Below are 15,894 nucleotides of genomic sequence, written 5' to 3' on the forward strand. Positions count from 1 at the left end.
CCTGGCAGATCACTCCCTGCCATGTGCACTGCAAAAATGAATAAAAAAAAAATCCATTTCAACTTACTTTTGCTGAGGTGCATGTTTTTTTTAGTTAACAATCCACTCCTTCATCATCTTCTTCAGCTCGTCCTCTGTGAAGATAAAATAAGGACTTTTATCAGACCCCATTTCAACAACTTCAGATGGCAGAAGGCTGAAAGAATTTACACAGCTGTACTGTATGCACAGGGAAACTGCAGGCAAGACAGGGAAATATGATTCCATGCCGACATTATATGTCACCTCAGCAGCACAAATGAAGGCTGCTAAGCCTGCTGTCCTTTGACAAATCCACCAACATTTGTCCTTAGGGCAGTCATACGTGATGTTTAATGTCTGCGTCTCAGAGCCTCCTGCACACGAGGCAGTGCACCGCTGGTTTATGCATCCAAGAGTCGGACTGGAAAAGTTACAAGTACCAGAACCTGGGATTTCTCTGACCAGGCAGCTGCACACTGGTACTGTGAAGGGAACTTGTTGTTCAGATGAACGGGGTCACTCTTATTTACCCCAGTGCACCAAAGATGTGCTGGTGTGGATCAACAGCTACAGAGGAAAAACTAAATACAGCAGCTGCATGTGGAGCTGCAGTAAGCAATTTTTCATTATAAGTAAATTGACTCGTTATTTTCTTGAGATAATTAATGCCTGTAAAATTTCCTCAGAGCTCAAGGTAACATCTTGTTTTGTCAGACCAATGTACATGTACAATGTGCTTTGGCAATATATATTTCAGTATTATCATTCTAACAAAGCCTCTTTGAATCAGACTGTATATAAGATATTTCAATGTTTTACACAGTCTGTGCTGAATTGAATTCACTGTAACTTCATGCTCTGCTCAGATCACTCCATTGTATGTTTACATAGCAAATAGTTGTTTAATGCTATATTAAAGTTAGAAAAGCAATGCACACATCCTTTCCAGATTGAACTGACTTCCTGCTGTACTCAAAATCCGGCTAGATTTACAGGAAAATGCAGTAGTGATCTAATAATACAAATGAATCCTGTACCTGCGCCTATAAACTAACCCGACAGTCAGAGTTCAGGAGAGGAGAACCCTGACCCGACCAGGCAGTGGTTTTTAATGGAAGTGTCTCCCGAAGGGGGGCGGGGTTGTGGGCAACATGAGGGGAAGAACTGCCTGCCAACCTGAGCTCCGGGACCACAATCTTCCAACTTGTCAGGGAGAGTTTGATAAATTGTCCAGCGTGGCCATTAGAGTCTATCATTTCCTTTCGGTTAGGCAAATGTGCGTTAGCCCCGCTCGCCCGTGCTGTCTTGACATACGTATGCAACAAACCACCGGGTGAGTGTCGACGAATCGAGCTCATCCACAGTGTCTCCTCTCCATGCTGAAAACGTGCACACGTTCCTGGGCGAGGAAACCGTGGACGACCGCAGTGAACGTGGTTTTGCTGCAGGTTTGTTTTCCCAACTGTTGTATTTTGTCACTTCGGCATTTGACGTTGCGCCATTAACCTGTTAGTTAGCCACGATTCATATAATTAGATTTCACCGCTGTCATTAAAAGGGTAGCTGGGTTTCTCCGCGGTGTTCGTGCTGTGCAGTCGCAACGTGTACACTGAAAGCTGGCAGACACGCCTCGCAAAACACACAGAAAGCCGCTGGTTAGCATAGCAGCGCTGCTAGCTTACATATCAACTTAGCCGCAACGCAAAGGAGCTAGTTAGCTAACTTCTGTTTGCAGGCGGACAGGTCAGCTGACAGACGTGTTTTCCTTTTCATGTGTGAGGAATTGCGCAGTTTCCTTTAGGTACACTTTCCCCCTGGTAGCTGTGTTGGAGTTGGAGATAAAATATTAAAGGCTCGATATAAGAAGTTACAGTGCGTGATTAGCTTTCTCCATACGCGTCTAATATGTGTTTATATGTGTGTTGGAGGGCTAGCTGTGGGTGCTCTTCATATACCCACGCTGGTTAAAATGGGAGCTGCTAATTCCTGAACTATGTAGGCGTTGACCAGCGTATTCCTATAACTTAGCAAGGCCTCAGTACAGGAGGGATGCTCGCTGGAGTGCAGCCTGCTTTTGCAGTGTCTTTCTAGCAACAGTGGGCAGTGCACGTAGGAGGGCTGCATGCGTAGAGCACAGCTCATGCAGGCTTATTATACGAGGAATTTGGGACTTTTTTGAGCCCTAGATTCTCACTTAATCATGAACACTTGACTTGTGGCTTCATATGAATTGCATTCACTAGCCCCACTTGACAGTTATTGGTTGATCAACAGGAAAATAATCTTCAACTACTTCGTCAATCGATTAATTTTTCTGTCATTTATTAGGCTTAACATTTTGTTTCCAGTTCTTAATTTGTAAGGATTTTCTGCATTTCCTCTTTTCATGTGGTAGTTAATTTCTTCTGATTTTAGACTGTTAATGGACAAAGCAAGACATTAGGCTACGGGAACATGTGATGGTCATTTTTTGCTCTTTGCTGACCCATTACAGGGCAAAAAAATCAATTACGAGAGACAGTTTAACTCATAACTGTGCAGCCCAATGCAGAATATCTACTAAGATGCATCTTTGCATGGACCCTATACAGCCAGGCTGATTGTATTATTGCCCCCCCCTCCTGTTTAGCAGATCCAGGGAGAGGAGCCCGTTTGCATTCCACTGCAGGTGCAAAACAATGGAGGTTAAAATCGACGAACAGCAAGACGACGACATCACATTCAGCAACACTGACACCAATGGTAAGATCATACACGTCTTCATCTTGACAAAAAATACCCAGCCATGCATTACTGTAATGTAAACAGTATGAATGAGCCTGTGCATTAAGTAGAGAGTGAACTGAGCCTGTGCAGTGTTACAGCCTGTCTGAAATACAGAGTGAGGATATACTGGCTAATTAGTTCACTCATGGGAGGAAAAAAGGGAAAAAGTGAGCATTTCTGGCTGATACTACATAGCATGTGGACATGTCAGATGGTTGAGGGATTCTCCTGTCCAAGATACTGCTGTTCTGTGGGTCCTGAGCAGATCTGCATGTGTTTTAATCCAGGAAGGGTACATGGTGGTGCTGGACATACTCCAGGATACAGTTGGCTGTTGAATGAAACCCATTCTTGGGGTGGAACATACTAGGACCTAGCAATTGCCATGTATTTATATTTTTATCACTTCCATTAATCCTTCAGTGGCTGTGTTTATTAGTGATGACTTGTTCCCCTTTGGCATTCTTGTCCTAGTATCACGGTGTGATTTTAGAAGCGTATTAGCAAGATTTTGCTTTTAGTGAAGTGTATTAATCCTGGTAAATAATCCTAGTAAAATATGGAAAATGAATACTAGAAATTCCACAGTGTGGCGTTAGAGTTATTACCCATTATGTGTGTTGTAACCGATGAAGACGTTGTACAGATTGAGTGCTTGGCTCAGACTTGACCTGAATTGTCCTCCCTTGCAGGTAAACGCCCAGCTGAGGACATGGATGAGGAGCAGGCCTTCAAACGTTCTCGCAATGCAGATGAGATGGTGGAGCTGCGCGTGCTGCTTCAGAGCAAAGTAAAGAGTCGGCTGCTGGGCCACACTGCTGTTTTTTTTTTAATATAGTGAAATATTCCTTTTCCTTAATCATTTTATTAGGGAAGCAAAAATAAAAGCGAATTAGTTGTAAGGAAAACCCTCTTTTTCTTCACAGAATGCCGGTGCTGTTATTGGAAAGGGTGGCAAGAACATAAAAGCCCTACGCACAGACGTGAGTAAACAGAAAAAATGTGGCCAACATTTCTGCAGCTGAGGAGAAAATTTAAATTTAAGGACTCACAACTAAACTCCAATTAATCCAAACCCCTCATTCATTCAGTTCCCACAGAAACAGACCAATTTTCTCATCAGCAGGTTTGAATCATTCGGCATAAATAATTGACATGCACCGTTAGTCAAAGGTTACTTTTCTGTAACAGTGAAACAAAGTCGGCTCATGTGGACAGACAAGGAAGGCTTTGTTTGGCAGATCTGTTGGATTTTGGTTCCAGCCTTCCTCCAGTTCCCCTCACAGTGTTGAAGCCATGCTTGACCTTGAAGTGACAACAGGTGCCTGAAAGCCTGAGTGGATGTAGAAGTCATTTTTTTCCAGGGATGTAAATCTTTCTAGTGCTTTTTTTTTCATTCTTATCTTGGTCCAGGTCACACTTCCTGTTCTTCTTCACTCACCACAGTTTCAAGTCTCTCATTTCACTTTTGGGTCAAAGTGTAGCGTGTATTCAATTAAAATGTATTCCTTCTCCCCCTCTTCCCTTCTCCTTTACTTTTTTGTTTTTATTTTTGGCCACCTTCCTCCGTTGCCCATGTACTGGATCGACATGCCCCTCCTGCGTTGCCCACCTTGACGCTGGCCCAACCTCCGCCCGCCCCTGAACGCCCGCTCGCCCACCTGACACTCCCGGTTGGCCCCGCCCATAATCCGTGCCCCTCCTTAAACGGGCGCCTAACTTGACATCTTGTGATTGAATGCCCCCGCCCAATGCCAACCTCCTCCACCACAACCACCACCACAACCACCACCACCACCACCTCGGCCCATGCAGTACAATGCCAGTGTATCAGTCCCAGACAGCAGTGGCCCAGAGCGGTATGTCCCACCAGTTATTGCCTCACTGCCTGATTAGAACAGTGAAACACATGTCTTTGATAACCTGCCTTCTGTTTCATTTTAACATTTTTATATACATGACAGTATACTCCCCCCTCCTCCCCCAAACACCCCCCTTCTCCACTTGTAAGAGACGTGTATTGTTCCCTTTGATTTTTCTGTCCATTTTAAAGCATCTCCATTGAGTTGGACTTTTTGTCATTACAGTGTATTGTCCATGCAGAGAATCACTGACAACCCACTACCAAGTAGTTGGTACTAAATGGTAGAAACACAGCTGTTGGATGTTGTTTTTCCTCGCTGTGATGTTTAATTTTGCCATGAAACTTGTGGAAAGCAGACATCTTTTTCTCGCTCTGTCCTCTGCGGCCCACCTGGCCCCCTTACCTCCGCCCTCCCCCCTCCCCCGCCTCCCCCACTGTTTTCAGCATCACTGTCCATGATTTCTGAGAGAGCGCTGGCTCTTGTCTGGAAGCTCTGCCCCCCCCCCCCACTCTGTCACTCATTAATGTCGTCTCTTTATTTCATTGTGCTGCATCCCTTCTGTTAAATTTCTCTCAGGCCACATCAGATCAGAGCTGCCTGCCAAACCTCTCATAACCCCCCACCCCAAACCCCTCCACCCCTGCTCCTGTCCTGTGCCACAAAGTAGTTGGTAACCACTCGCATTTCCCTCCCCACTTCAACCCCCTCTGCTCTGTTACTCTTTTCTACTGCCCACCTCGTCTCCTCTTCACCTCAGCCCTAAGCCTCCTCCTCCCCACCTCTCCCCTCTTCCCCAATGAGAAGGTGTGCTGGTGGCTCAGTTGTCATTCCAAGCTATTGTTTCAGTTTATGTTTCTTTTCCCCAGCTTTCTGGTGGTGGGATGGTAATTGAAGATCTCACTCTCTCTCTTTCTCTTTCTCTCCCTCTTTCTGTCTTTCAACCCCCACCTCCACCCCAAGTTTGTGTGGCCACGTTAATTTGAGCCGTTCTGAAGCTGCCCATCCTCCTGAAGCTTCTCTTACTTTGAAAATAATATTAGATTGAGTGCATGTCAGCTGCTTATTTAATCAGTCTGTCGGGGAAATGTTATAATTGTGCATAGTATACAGCAGTCTTAATTTTTCCGTTTTAGTTTGCAACTTTTCGTAAGTTTGTCCGTATCTGTTTGCTGGACTGCTTCTCATGTACTTCCAGTCAGGATTTGCTTTGCGTTCCAGTCTTTGCCCCTCATGTAATGCCTTGCTTCCTTCTGGCCAAAATGGTTCCTGACAGGATCCTCAGCGTGAACGCCAGCATCGACACCATTGGAGAAATTCTGCTGAAAATCATACCAACTCTAGAGGAGGTAAGCCACCATGTTAATTACCTTGTTAATTATGTGTACATGCACAGAGGGCAGTCCGGGATGATTGATGACATTGCCGTTTGAAATATGTTGCCTGTTGGGAATTAATAGAATTTGGTCATAAATATGCAGATTTTGAAATTCACTTTATAATGGAGTCCTGCACAAGCCTTCAAGCTACCCTGTGCAGCACAAGGACACATGAGCATGCAATTCACACTCTCCCTTTGGTTTTACACTGTTCCGATCACTGACACTTGGTGGGAAGGCACTAACAAATGTAGCAAACTTCCCACAAATGCAGTGAAGAAGAAGACAGCTAGCCTGCTAACATGGATGTAAACAAGGCGAGATTCAAAATATATACATATACATACACATACACACACACACACACACATATATATATATATATATACATATACATTTTTGCAATTGTTTAATGAGGAAAGTAAAGCATTCAATGCATTTGCTAGGACTCAAGCATACGCAAAATATGTATTGGTGAGTACCACTAGCAATATAAATCCACAGGTCACTCGTATCCAGATCATAGCAGCGTCTTTAAAACCTGATCCGACCAAACCTGACAGTTATGGACAAATTTTGTTGTTTTTTGGTGATTTTTCCATCTACTCAGTTGAGCTTTGGTCTTTGTAATGAGCTCAGTCTTTCGACCCCTAACTTTTTTAGACTGCCCATCTTTGTTTTCACATCATAGAGTATCTAATTGCAGGAATGCTTTGTTAGTCAACAGTGGGAGGAGTCTCTGGACCTACTGACATGACTAATCTTACTTTGTGTTTCTGTAGTACCAGCATTACAGTGGGATTGATTTTGACTCTGAGCTTCGCCTGCTGATCCATCAGAGCTTGGCAGGGGGCATCATCGGGGTAAAAGGTGCAAAGATAAAGGAGCTGAGAGAGGTAGGACAGAGTCTAGATTAGTACGAGCCTTGTTGCCTTAATGCTGTGCACCAACAGTTAGCCTTGAAATTAACTGTCAAAATCATAATTGTTACTTGTATTTTATAAGTTGAAGTAGTTTAAGTAATACTGGCATCACATTCATGTATGAAAGCAGTACTTTTTTTGCTGGTGTTTTTGGGTAGTTTACTAGCAAAGCAATGAAAAGTAAATGGTATTGTCTGGCTATAAGTCTAATAGATTCATGTTTCTGTGCACTAGAACACCCAGACCACCATCAAGTTGTTCCAGGAGTGCTGTCCACACTCCACTGACAGAGTCGTCTTGGTGGGAGGAAAGCCAGAACGTGTCATTGAATGTATAAAAGTTATCATGGAGCTGGTGTCGGAGGTAAGCTTACATCTCTGAGTCATGTGTTTCATCTGAGGATAGTTCTAAGACTGTCCATAATTTTGTTACTTAAAAAATAAACAGCTATAAATGTTCAGAGTTGTGTGAAAACAGGGCAGTCTTATACTATCTTTTCTCCTTAATTTCCTTATACTTCACTTTGCAGGCACCAATCAAAGGTCGTGCCCAACCGTATGACCCTAATTTCTACGATGAGACATACGACTATGGTGGCTTTACCATGTTATTCGAGGAGAGAGGCAGGCGGCCCATTGGTGGCTTCCCCATCCGTGTGCGTGGGGGCTTTGAGCGCATGCCCCCTGTTCGTGGCAACCGACCCATGCCTCCCTCCAGAAGGGACTACGACGACATGAGCCCCCGTCGGGGCCCTCCACCACCGCTGAGCAGAGGTGGACGAGGGGGCAGCCGAGCGCGTAACCTGCCTCTTCCACCGCCACCACCGCCGAGAGGAGGGTGAGGAGGGGCCCACTTATGGCGCTTTTCCATTACACAGTTTTAGCACTACTCGCCTCGGTTTGGGTCGTTTTCCATTACAATTGCGTACCACCTCAAAGTGGGTGGGGGCGTCATTGCAAAGCGGCCCGAAACTCCAGTGGCGTAATTTGTATGCAGCACAAACACAACAAAACTAAGGACATGGAGTGTTTGGTTTGCGTGTAGCCATTTACCTCGTTCACAGAAATAATAAAAATGCACGGTCGCTGTTGCCAGGGTACCAGGTAATATCACCTAATGGAAAACCATAAAGGTTGGTGCTAGTGGAAAAGCGACATTACTGTGCGTGCTGTCATACCTAACCTGTTTCGTTTGTCAGAACAAACTGGTGCGTTTGGCTCATCGTTTGGTTTGTTTTGGCTGATGTGAAAGCTGCCAGTCTGGTGTGGACTAAATAGCCAGGCTGAGACTGTCTAAACAGAAGGGTCTCTGTCTGCTTCTTAAGCAGACTCTGGTGCTTTAGGAATTTTATTTCCCCATGTGGATCCACATAGCAGCGATGATGCCGGACCCGTCCACCCGTATGATTTAATGCTTACGGCTCTTGGCTGGTTTGTAAAAATTTGGTGTTTAAGTGTGTAAAAGGCAGCATGTGAGTTTTTCCTTGATCCACACCAAATGAACCAAACTGCAGGTGTGAAACCTCCTCACATCTTAGCAACCGTCCGAGATTTCATTTGCAGTGAGAGATTTTGTTTTTCCAACACATTTTCTGTCTGTCATTGTTTGTAGGGGAGACAGATTCTCACATGGCAGCTATCATGGCAGCATGGACGACAGACCAAGGTGAATGCGCAGTAGGATTGTCAACAGTTTCATTTCTCTCGAAAGCAGAGCGACATGTCGGTGAAAGTTGCTCAGTAGCAGCATGTTAACCCACCAGCCCTGATTCAGAGTCTGATCACAGGTCGTCTGTAGAGTCTGCATGTCCTTTCACACACAACTTTCTAAATACCAATCTAACAGTGCTGACCTGCTTGGTACTGTAGTGTTAAGTGTCCTCTAAAGTAGAGAAACCATATTAATGCATACCTTTTTGTCTGTAGTGACAGAAGAGGCAGAGGAGACCGTTATGACAGCATGGTGAGTGCCGTCTAAGTGTACAGGTTCGGGTGTAATCCAAGGCTGTTCGCTCGTAGCTTCCTAGTTGTGTGAAGTAGGTGTTTATGAATTATGTTTCAGATTAGGTTATTGGGATTCCTCATTTCTGAGTGTAGTACAAGCACGGAGGCATGGACACTGTGCTGCTTTTTCACTGTGTATGCACACTGATCTAGGCCTGTTGTTGCCTGGCAACAGTTGTCTCCTTGGTTACCACAGAGCAGCTGAGTACGTAGTCCAGAGATCCACCAGGCTAGCAAATGAACTTGAGCTGAAACCAAGGCAATTCCTTAACAGGTTCCCTTTCAGGTCTTAGCTGCAAGCAAATTTTGTTTTAATAAGAAGGCAAAGAATACATTTGATCAAATAAATGACAATTGATGTCAGTTAATTCATGAGAGATTAAGGGAAAACATGGTCTGCTTGAGAACAGAATAAATGTCAGACAAGTGTCTTCTTTCTTACCAAAATGCAAATGAATATCAGCAGTGAGAGTCTCAAGAGATGAAAAATAATGACTTAATAAAAAGAAGATTGAAAATAAAAGACGCTTATTTTATTTATTTATTGTCTAAAAGCTTTAAGTACATCTGGTAATGAAAAAGGCTGCAAAGTGTTTACATACTTTGTACAAATTTTCACTTGTATTTATTTAGGGTATGACCTTGCTCTAATTAAGACAACAATCTGAATAGTCAGAGGCTTAATGGGGTTAAGGCAAGTTATTAATTTGCATTTAAATGTCCTAAATATGAACAATGACACTGCTAAAAAGTAATATCCCAGATTGTTCCTCAATCATTTTGCTTAAAAAAGATCACCACTAAATGAGTTTCGTATTTTGACCTAATTTCAAGTTTCCTGAAACTTGAAACTGGGAAATGTCTGAGTCGCCACCAGTGACATATCTTCCTTTTCCAGCTTTTGTCTTACATTGTATATTAGTTTATTGTCCTTATGGCTTCTGTATCCCATCCCGGGCTGTTTTATCTTAGAACTAAAAATCTATTTAGAGCCCCTATCAGTCTGAGAGCTGTGTGGGCTGTACAGTCTTCTCAGCAGAAATACACTTAAGTGGTCCCTTTATTGGGTACACCAATCTAATACTGTGTGGGACACCTCTTTGTCCAACAGTCTGCTGTCTTCATGGCATGTCTTCATCAAGGTACTGCACACATTCCACAGTGATTCTGGTGCCATGTTGACATGATAGCATCACTCCTGTACCACCACATCCCAAAGGCCCTCTGTTGGACATTGATGTGAGGCAGTACTCTGACGTGATGAGGTGTGCTTTGTGTGTGTTATCCTGCTGGAAGTAGCTGTTAGTAGATGGGTAGGCTATGGCCATAAATGGATGTACATGGTCCGCAACAATAATGGGGTAGTCTGCAGCATTTAAGTGATGTTTAATTGGTATTAAGTGGCCTAATGTGAGGCAAGAAATGGCCCCCACACCACCATCAGCCACCACCAGCCACCACCAGCCTGACCTGTTGACATAAGTTAGGATGGATCTATGGATTCATTTAGTTATTGTGACACTACCATCAGCATGTCGCTGCACATAACGAATTTCGTCAGACCAGACGATGTTTTTCCGATGGCGATGTAGAAAATTGGAAAAACATTGTCATGCCTGTGAATGTCACAAGTGAAGAAGCTGTTCTTGCTCTTGCCTGCAGATGGCACACACCAACATACCTCTTGCCAATAAATCGTCCATGTTGGGCTCAACTGTCTAATTTTCAGGTGCTGTGTGAAATGAAATTGAGAAATGTTGTGTGTGCATATTACACAATCATATTACACCAGTTATTGTCATGGGTAGGTTTTTTTAAAATTATTTATAAATAATTATTTACTAAACACGAATCATCTCAGGATGGTAACTTCAGACTGTTTCAGTGGCCTGCAGGCCTCAGATTTCAAACAAAAAATGTACTCTTCAGATAAAGTGGAATGGGATATTTGAAGCATGAATGTCACTGAAAAATGTGCAGGGACTGCGTAATGCTGTGGAATCGGCACAGACTCAGATCCTTGTGGAACTTTTCCAGTACCTTGCTGAATCCTTATCTCAGATAATTCAGACAGTTCTGGGTACAAAAATGGTCCTACTATATAATATAATGTATGATGGATAGGGTGTGTGGGATTCTTTTATTAATGCTTAAAACTTAAAAAGGCTCTGATCGCACACAGTCACTGTTGTGTCATTAAAACAGTTTTGTCGATCTTGTTTTTTCTCGATCCTGATATGCAGAGTGGAGGCGGATATGGTGAGTATTGATGTTTATGTAAATCCAGCACAGATTTACAGTTTTTTCACGAGAAAGACTTATTTTTGTTTATTTTAGACATTTTATCTGGGAGCAACCACATAGGCTGTGTTATTGGTTTTCAGATCTACATTTAGATCATATGCCCAGTGTCCACTTTGTTAGGTACACCTGTGGAATCTAACGCTGTCAAAATTGTGTAAATTCAACTTACTTACTTTCAACTGTTTATTACTGAGGTCATAGTTAAAGGTGGTGTTGTACTAGACTACATTATATTGAGGTGTTTCTAATATTAGAGATACTTCAATATAACAACACCACCTATTATGACTTCAGGGCTAAAACACATGATTGAATTAACACCTCAGAGTGTCAAAAAATGGAACATAATAGGCACCATAAAAGTGGACTTGGCAGAACAACATCAAATTGTTTTCCCAGTAAGCTTTAGGTTTCTGTAATAAGCTTTTTAACCTCTAAAAAGTGAACATAAAAGTAAATGTTAATGGTTAATACCAAATGTCTAACAGCTGATTACCACTTGTTCTGCTGAGTGGTGTCCTGGTTCAGTTTTGGCTGACTGACTGACTGACTCAGTTAATTTGACCACAGAATGGATGATTATAAGATTTCATTGCATAATACTCTTCTTTTCTGAATCTTTTGGATGATAAACCAAGATTTGTTTAAAGCTTGTCAATTTAAAAAAAGTTCACTCTTTTCCTTTAACATATTGGAGCACATAGAAGGAAACCCCATTTGTCCCATTTCCTGTGTTGCCTCTTTACTATCACACTATCTCTTGTCTTTGTCCCTGTGGTGTGTTTTCATTTTTCACTTTCTTGTTTCCTTTTCAATGTTTTCAAAGACAACAATTCTTCCTGGGAGCACTTTCAGTCCGGTGAGTTGGGATGGATTATTATTGTCCCGATGTCTTGTTTCCTAACCTAAAGGGTTTCTTCCTGCTGCATGTTATGATTTTGTAATGGCCATAGTAGTTGTAATGCCCCTGAAATGCTCTGTCTCACATCCTGCCGTAGGTGGGAGAGGCTCATATAGTGATATTGGAGGCCCTGTCATCACAACACAAGTCACCATCCCAAAAGATGTAAGTAGGATATCTGTTCACTCTCAAAAAGCATTATTCTTGCATTAAACAACGGCAGAAAAGACACTTCACTTCTCCTTTTTCAATTGGCTTGTGTGGTTGCTTTGCAGCTGGCTGGCTCCATCATCGGTAAGGGCGGCCAGAGGATCAAGCAGATCCGCCACGAGTCTGGGGCATCCATCAAGATTGATGAACCACTAGAGGGCTCTGAGGACCGCATCATCACCATCACAGGGACACAGGACCAGATCCAGAACGCCCAGTACCTGCTGCAGAACAGGCACGTGCACATGTGATTCCCCAAAAAGCTCCTAATCATCTCAGTGGAGCAGTCTGGTCTCCTCTGGCCTATAGGCACATCCACTCCTGGGTGCAAATCAACACTATCTAAGTTTAATAGTTAACTTAAGTTCCCCTAAGGGTGAATCTTTCTTGCAGCCAAGCGAAGCACCCCCACAGACGTAGTAATAAACTACATATAATATATAAGTTTGTGCAATGCACCATAGTTGCACTCACCATGTACTGCTTTTATTATTAGTTATACTTCTGGAGTAATTCCTTAATTTTTGGTCTATAAGTCAGTCAAGATAAATAACTGTAAAACTAAACACCAGACAGACTGGTTCTAATTTTGTCTAATACTCCATACAACGATTAGACTAATCGGTCCATTGATGGACAGAAAACTGATCTGCAACCATTTTGTTCATTTGTAAGAATTTGCTGCTTTTCACTGTTCTGACTTTAAACCGTAAACTGAATTACTTTGGGTAGTTTTGGGCTGAGAAAACAAACACTTTAAAGATGTCACCTTGGGCTCTATGATATTATCCATCCATTATCTATACCACTTATCCTTAGAGGGTTGCAGGGGGCTGGAACCAATCCCAGCTACAACCTGAACAGGTCACCAGTTAATCTCAGGCCTGACACACTCACACCTACAGGCAGTTTAAGATTAGCCTGAACCGCATGGCTATGGATTGTGGGAAGAGGCCCACGCAGGCACAGCTAGTGGGTTTGTACACAGAACATTCTTGCTGTGAGGCAAGAGGTTCTTTGTCTGTATCCTATCGCGCGTCTGGATAATGATATGGGGCATTTTTTTATTATTTTGTGTCATTTTATAGACAAAACAATCTATCAAATAAGTAATTGGAAGATTAATCAATGATGGAAACAATCATTACTGGCAGTCCTAACTTAACTTATGTGCAAACCTGACGTTTTACTGAAGTCAGTGTTTTACTGCCTTCGATAAATGTTCAAATTTTGCACATTATGCCAGAACATAAGGATGCTTTTTTTTTTCCCTACACCAGTATTTCATCTCAAAGAGCTTTTCAGTTCACAGACACTTCCTTTCCCCCTCCAATCACTAAATGGCTAAGCTGGTCTCAGCAGTCTTTGCTTCTTGCAGACATAATTTATTTTCAGCCTTGACCTTGGCATACTTTTTACAACTTACAATTGTGCTCCATATGAAATATGTCTCACAGTTTGCAACATCCAGCATTAGCAGCCTGTGGCCCATGTCAGGGTCCTGTCCAAATAAATATTCTTAATGTTGTCATGAAATGTCCTTACCTTTTTATCTGTCTCTTATTTCAGTGTGAGGCAGTACTCTGGTCGGTTCTTCTAGGAAGAAGGAAGTGAAGAAGATTGAAGCCATGCTGCCATACTGTTTGCTCCTTCTATTCAGAGCCCTACATTCCTCTGCTTTGGGTAGATGTGTCCCCTTCCCTCACTATCACACACCACACCATCTATATAAAAGTCACAATCTTTATTTTGAGGAGTTTTAACAAAAAATCTTAAGCTGTCAAACAGCAAACAAGGAGTCAAAGACATGTTTCTGTGCTGGTGTAATTATTTTTTAGGAGGTTCTCGTGCCGTCATTGGAGTAAACTCATCTGTGTGATAGGTGTTGTGAGCTGCCCCTGGCCTTTATCTCCTTCATTTCAGTACAGCATGCAGAATGTAATCTTTTTGTAAGGAACATTATGTGATTGTTTTTCGCCCCCCCCCCTCCAAAAATGTTGAAGCACACTCTTCAAATGAAGATGCATGGTCTTGGAATGGTTAAACCATTTAAATAGACATTGATTTTTTATACAACATCCAACAACCCTTCCCCAGTGTCAAACAAAGTGCTTTTTGTAAGATGGGCTTTAATTGAGTAGTTTGACATTTTGGGAAAAATGCTTATTCTTGTTCTGGCTAAGTGTCTTTTATATCTTATGTTTAAATAATTATTATTCATCTCTCCAGACTCTCACCGCTGATATTAATTTCTGGATACTACTCGATATCAATACCACTCTTTTGTCAGTATGCTAAATATGAAGCGCTAGCCGGTTAGCTTAGCACAAGACTGGAAATGGGGGAAATGGCTTGAGCTGTATCTAATGGCAACAAAAGCCACAAAGTAACCACAACCTCGTACTCTCGCTAGTCAGCACTTTGTCTCAATTGTTTAAAACCAAATTGCATAAGAGAGCATTTGCCGTTTTATAGGCGTTTATGTAACTAGCTAGCTACCTCTGAGCATTAACTTCCTGGAGTCTCTCCTAGTTTCACACAACTGCTCCAAGCCAAGAAAGAGTCCCAGCGGTAACCTGCCTCCTGACAGATTCTTGCTTTTATATTCAGTTTTGTATACGAATTTAAACAAAGGAGATATAAACAAAGCAGATATAACTTGTTAATAATTAGAGAGCGTTTCGGTGCTGTGACTGTAGGTTGTCCATTAGCAGAGCCTGGCTAGCTGTTTCCCTCCATTTCCTGGCTTTGTGCTAAGCTAAGCGGTGGCTAGCAACAGTTACCCAAGCTCTACAATTAGTGGACATTATTTTGCATAATTAATGAGTTTAATGCTCTCATCTAAATGCTAACTCATAAATTGAATTGGCTTATTTCCCGAAATGTCATACTGTTGCTTTAAGATGGGATAAATGTGCCAGTGTGACATAGCAAAAAGAGAATTTTAAGAATTTTTGTTTCATTGAAAGACAAGGAGCTGTATAAAGTGTGTGTGTGTGTGTGTGTGTGTGTGTGTGTGTGTGTGTGTTTACATAGAGTGATTTCACAAAAGAGTGGTGAAAAAGGCCCAGAATACTTTCTACTTCCATGAAAGGAGATGGCACCATAAAAAGGGTTTGCTCATCTTTCCCCCCTCCCTCTCTTTATATATATTTGATTTATTTTCTGCCACTCACCCCAAATGGACTCGCTGTAATACAACCTTATTTTGACAGTTTGGAATCATTTTTAATTGTTTAGTTTGTTTTTTTAAGAAGCAGTTTGGTGTGAGGAGTACAGCTCTGTGAGTCCATGAGTGGTGTTTTCTGTCCGGTCATATCTGTATCTCTGTCTGGTTATCTGTAGTACCTGCAGGTGTTGAGTAAATAAAGTCTGTGCTCACAAAGTGTGTGCTTGTTATTCAAAGAGAAGAAACGCACGTCTTGTAAATGTATTGGTCATTATTGGTTTCCTGTGAAGGTGAAGCGTGTCCGCCCGTTCCTCTAACTGTCACATGCATCCGTAGTTTACTACTTCACACCGGAA

At 42.4% G+C, this 15,894-nt stretch overlaps 1 protein-coding gene across 1 annotated transcript; it reads left to right on the forward strand.

Moving 5' to 3' along the window:
* The first annotated feature begins 1,363 nt into the window (after positions 1 to 1,363).
* On the forward strand, positions 1,364 to 15,755 carry hnrpkl (heterogeneous nuclear ribonucleoprotein K, like). The gene is made up of 16 exons (XM_070850663.1): positions 1,364 to 1,469; positions 2,651 to 2,763; positions 3,480 to 3,577; positions 3,714 to 3,770; positions 4,603 to 4,646; positions 5,926 to 5,998; positions 6,811 to 6,924; positions 7,186 to 7,314; positions 7,481 to 7,788; positions 8,563 to 8,616; positions 8,877 to 8,913; positions 11,198 to 11,213; positions 12,085 to 12,117; positions 12,257 to 12,324; positions 12,435 to 12,604; positions 13,939 to 15,755. The coding sequence occupies exons 2-16, from the start codon at positions 2,700 to 2,702 to the stop codon at positions 13,967 to 13,969; spliced, it is 1,296 nt and encodes a 431-aa protein (XP_070706764.1). The 5' UTR covers positions 1,364 to 1,469; positions 2,651 to 2,699; the 3' UTR covers positions 13,970 to 15,755.
* The last annotated feature ends 139 nt before the right edge of the window (positions 15,756 to 15,894 follow it).

This window comes from Pempheris klunzingeri, chromosome 19, assembly GCF_042242105.1.
Source record: "Pempheris klunzingeri isolate RE-2024b chromosome 19, fPemKlu1.hap1, whole genome shotgun sequence".
In the NCBI taxonomy this organism is placed as follows: Eukaryota; Metazoa; Chordata; class Actinopteri; order Acropomatiformes; family Pempheridae; genus Pempheris; species Pempheris klunzingeri.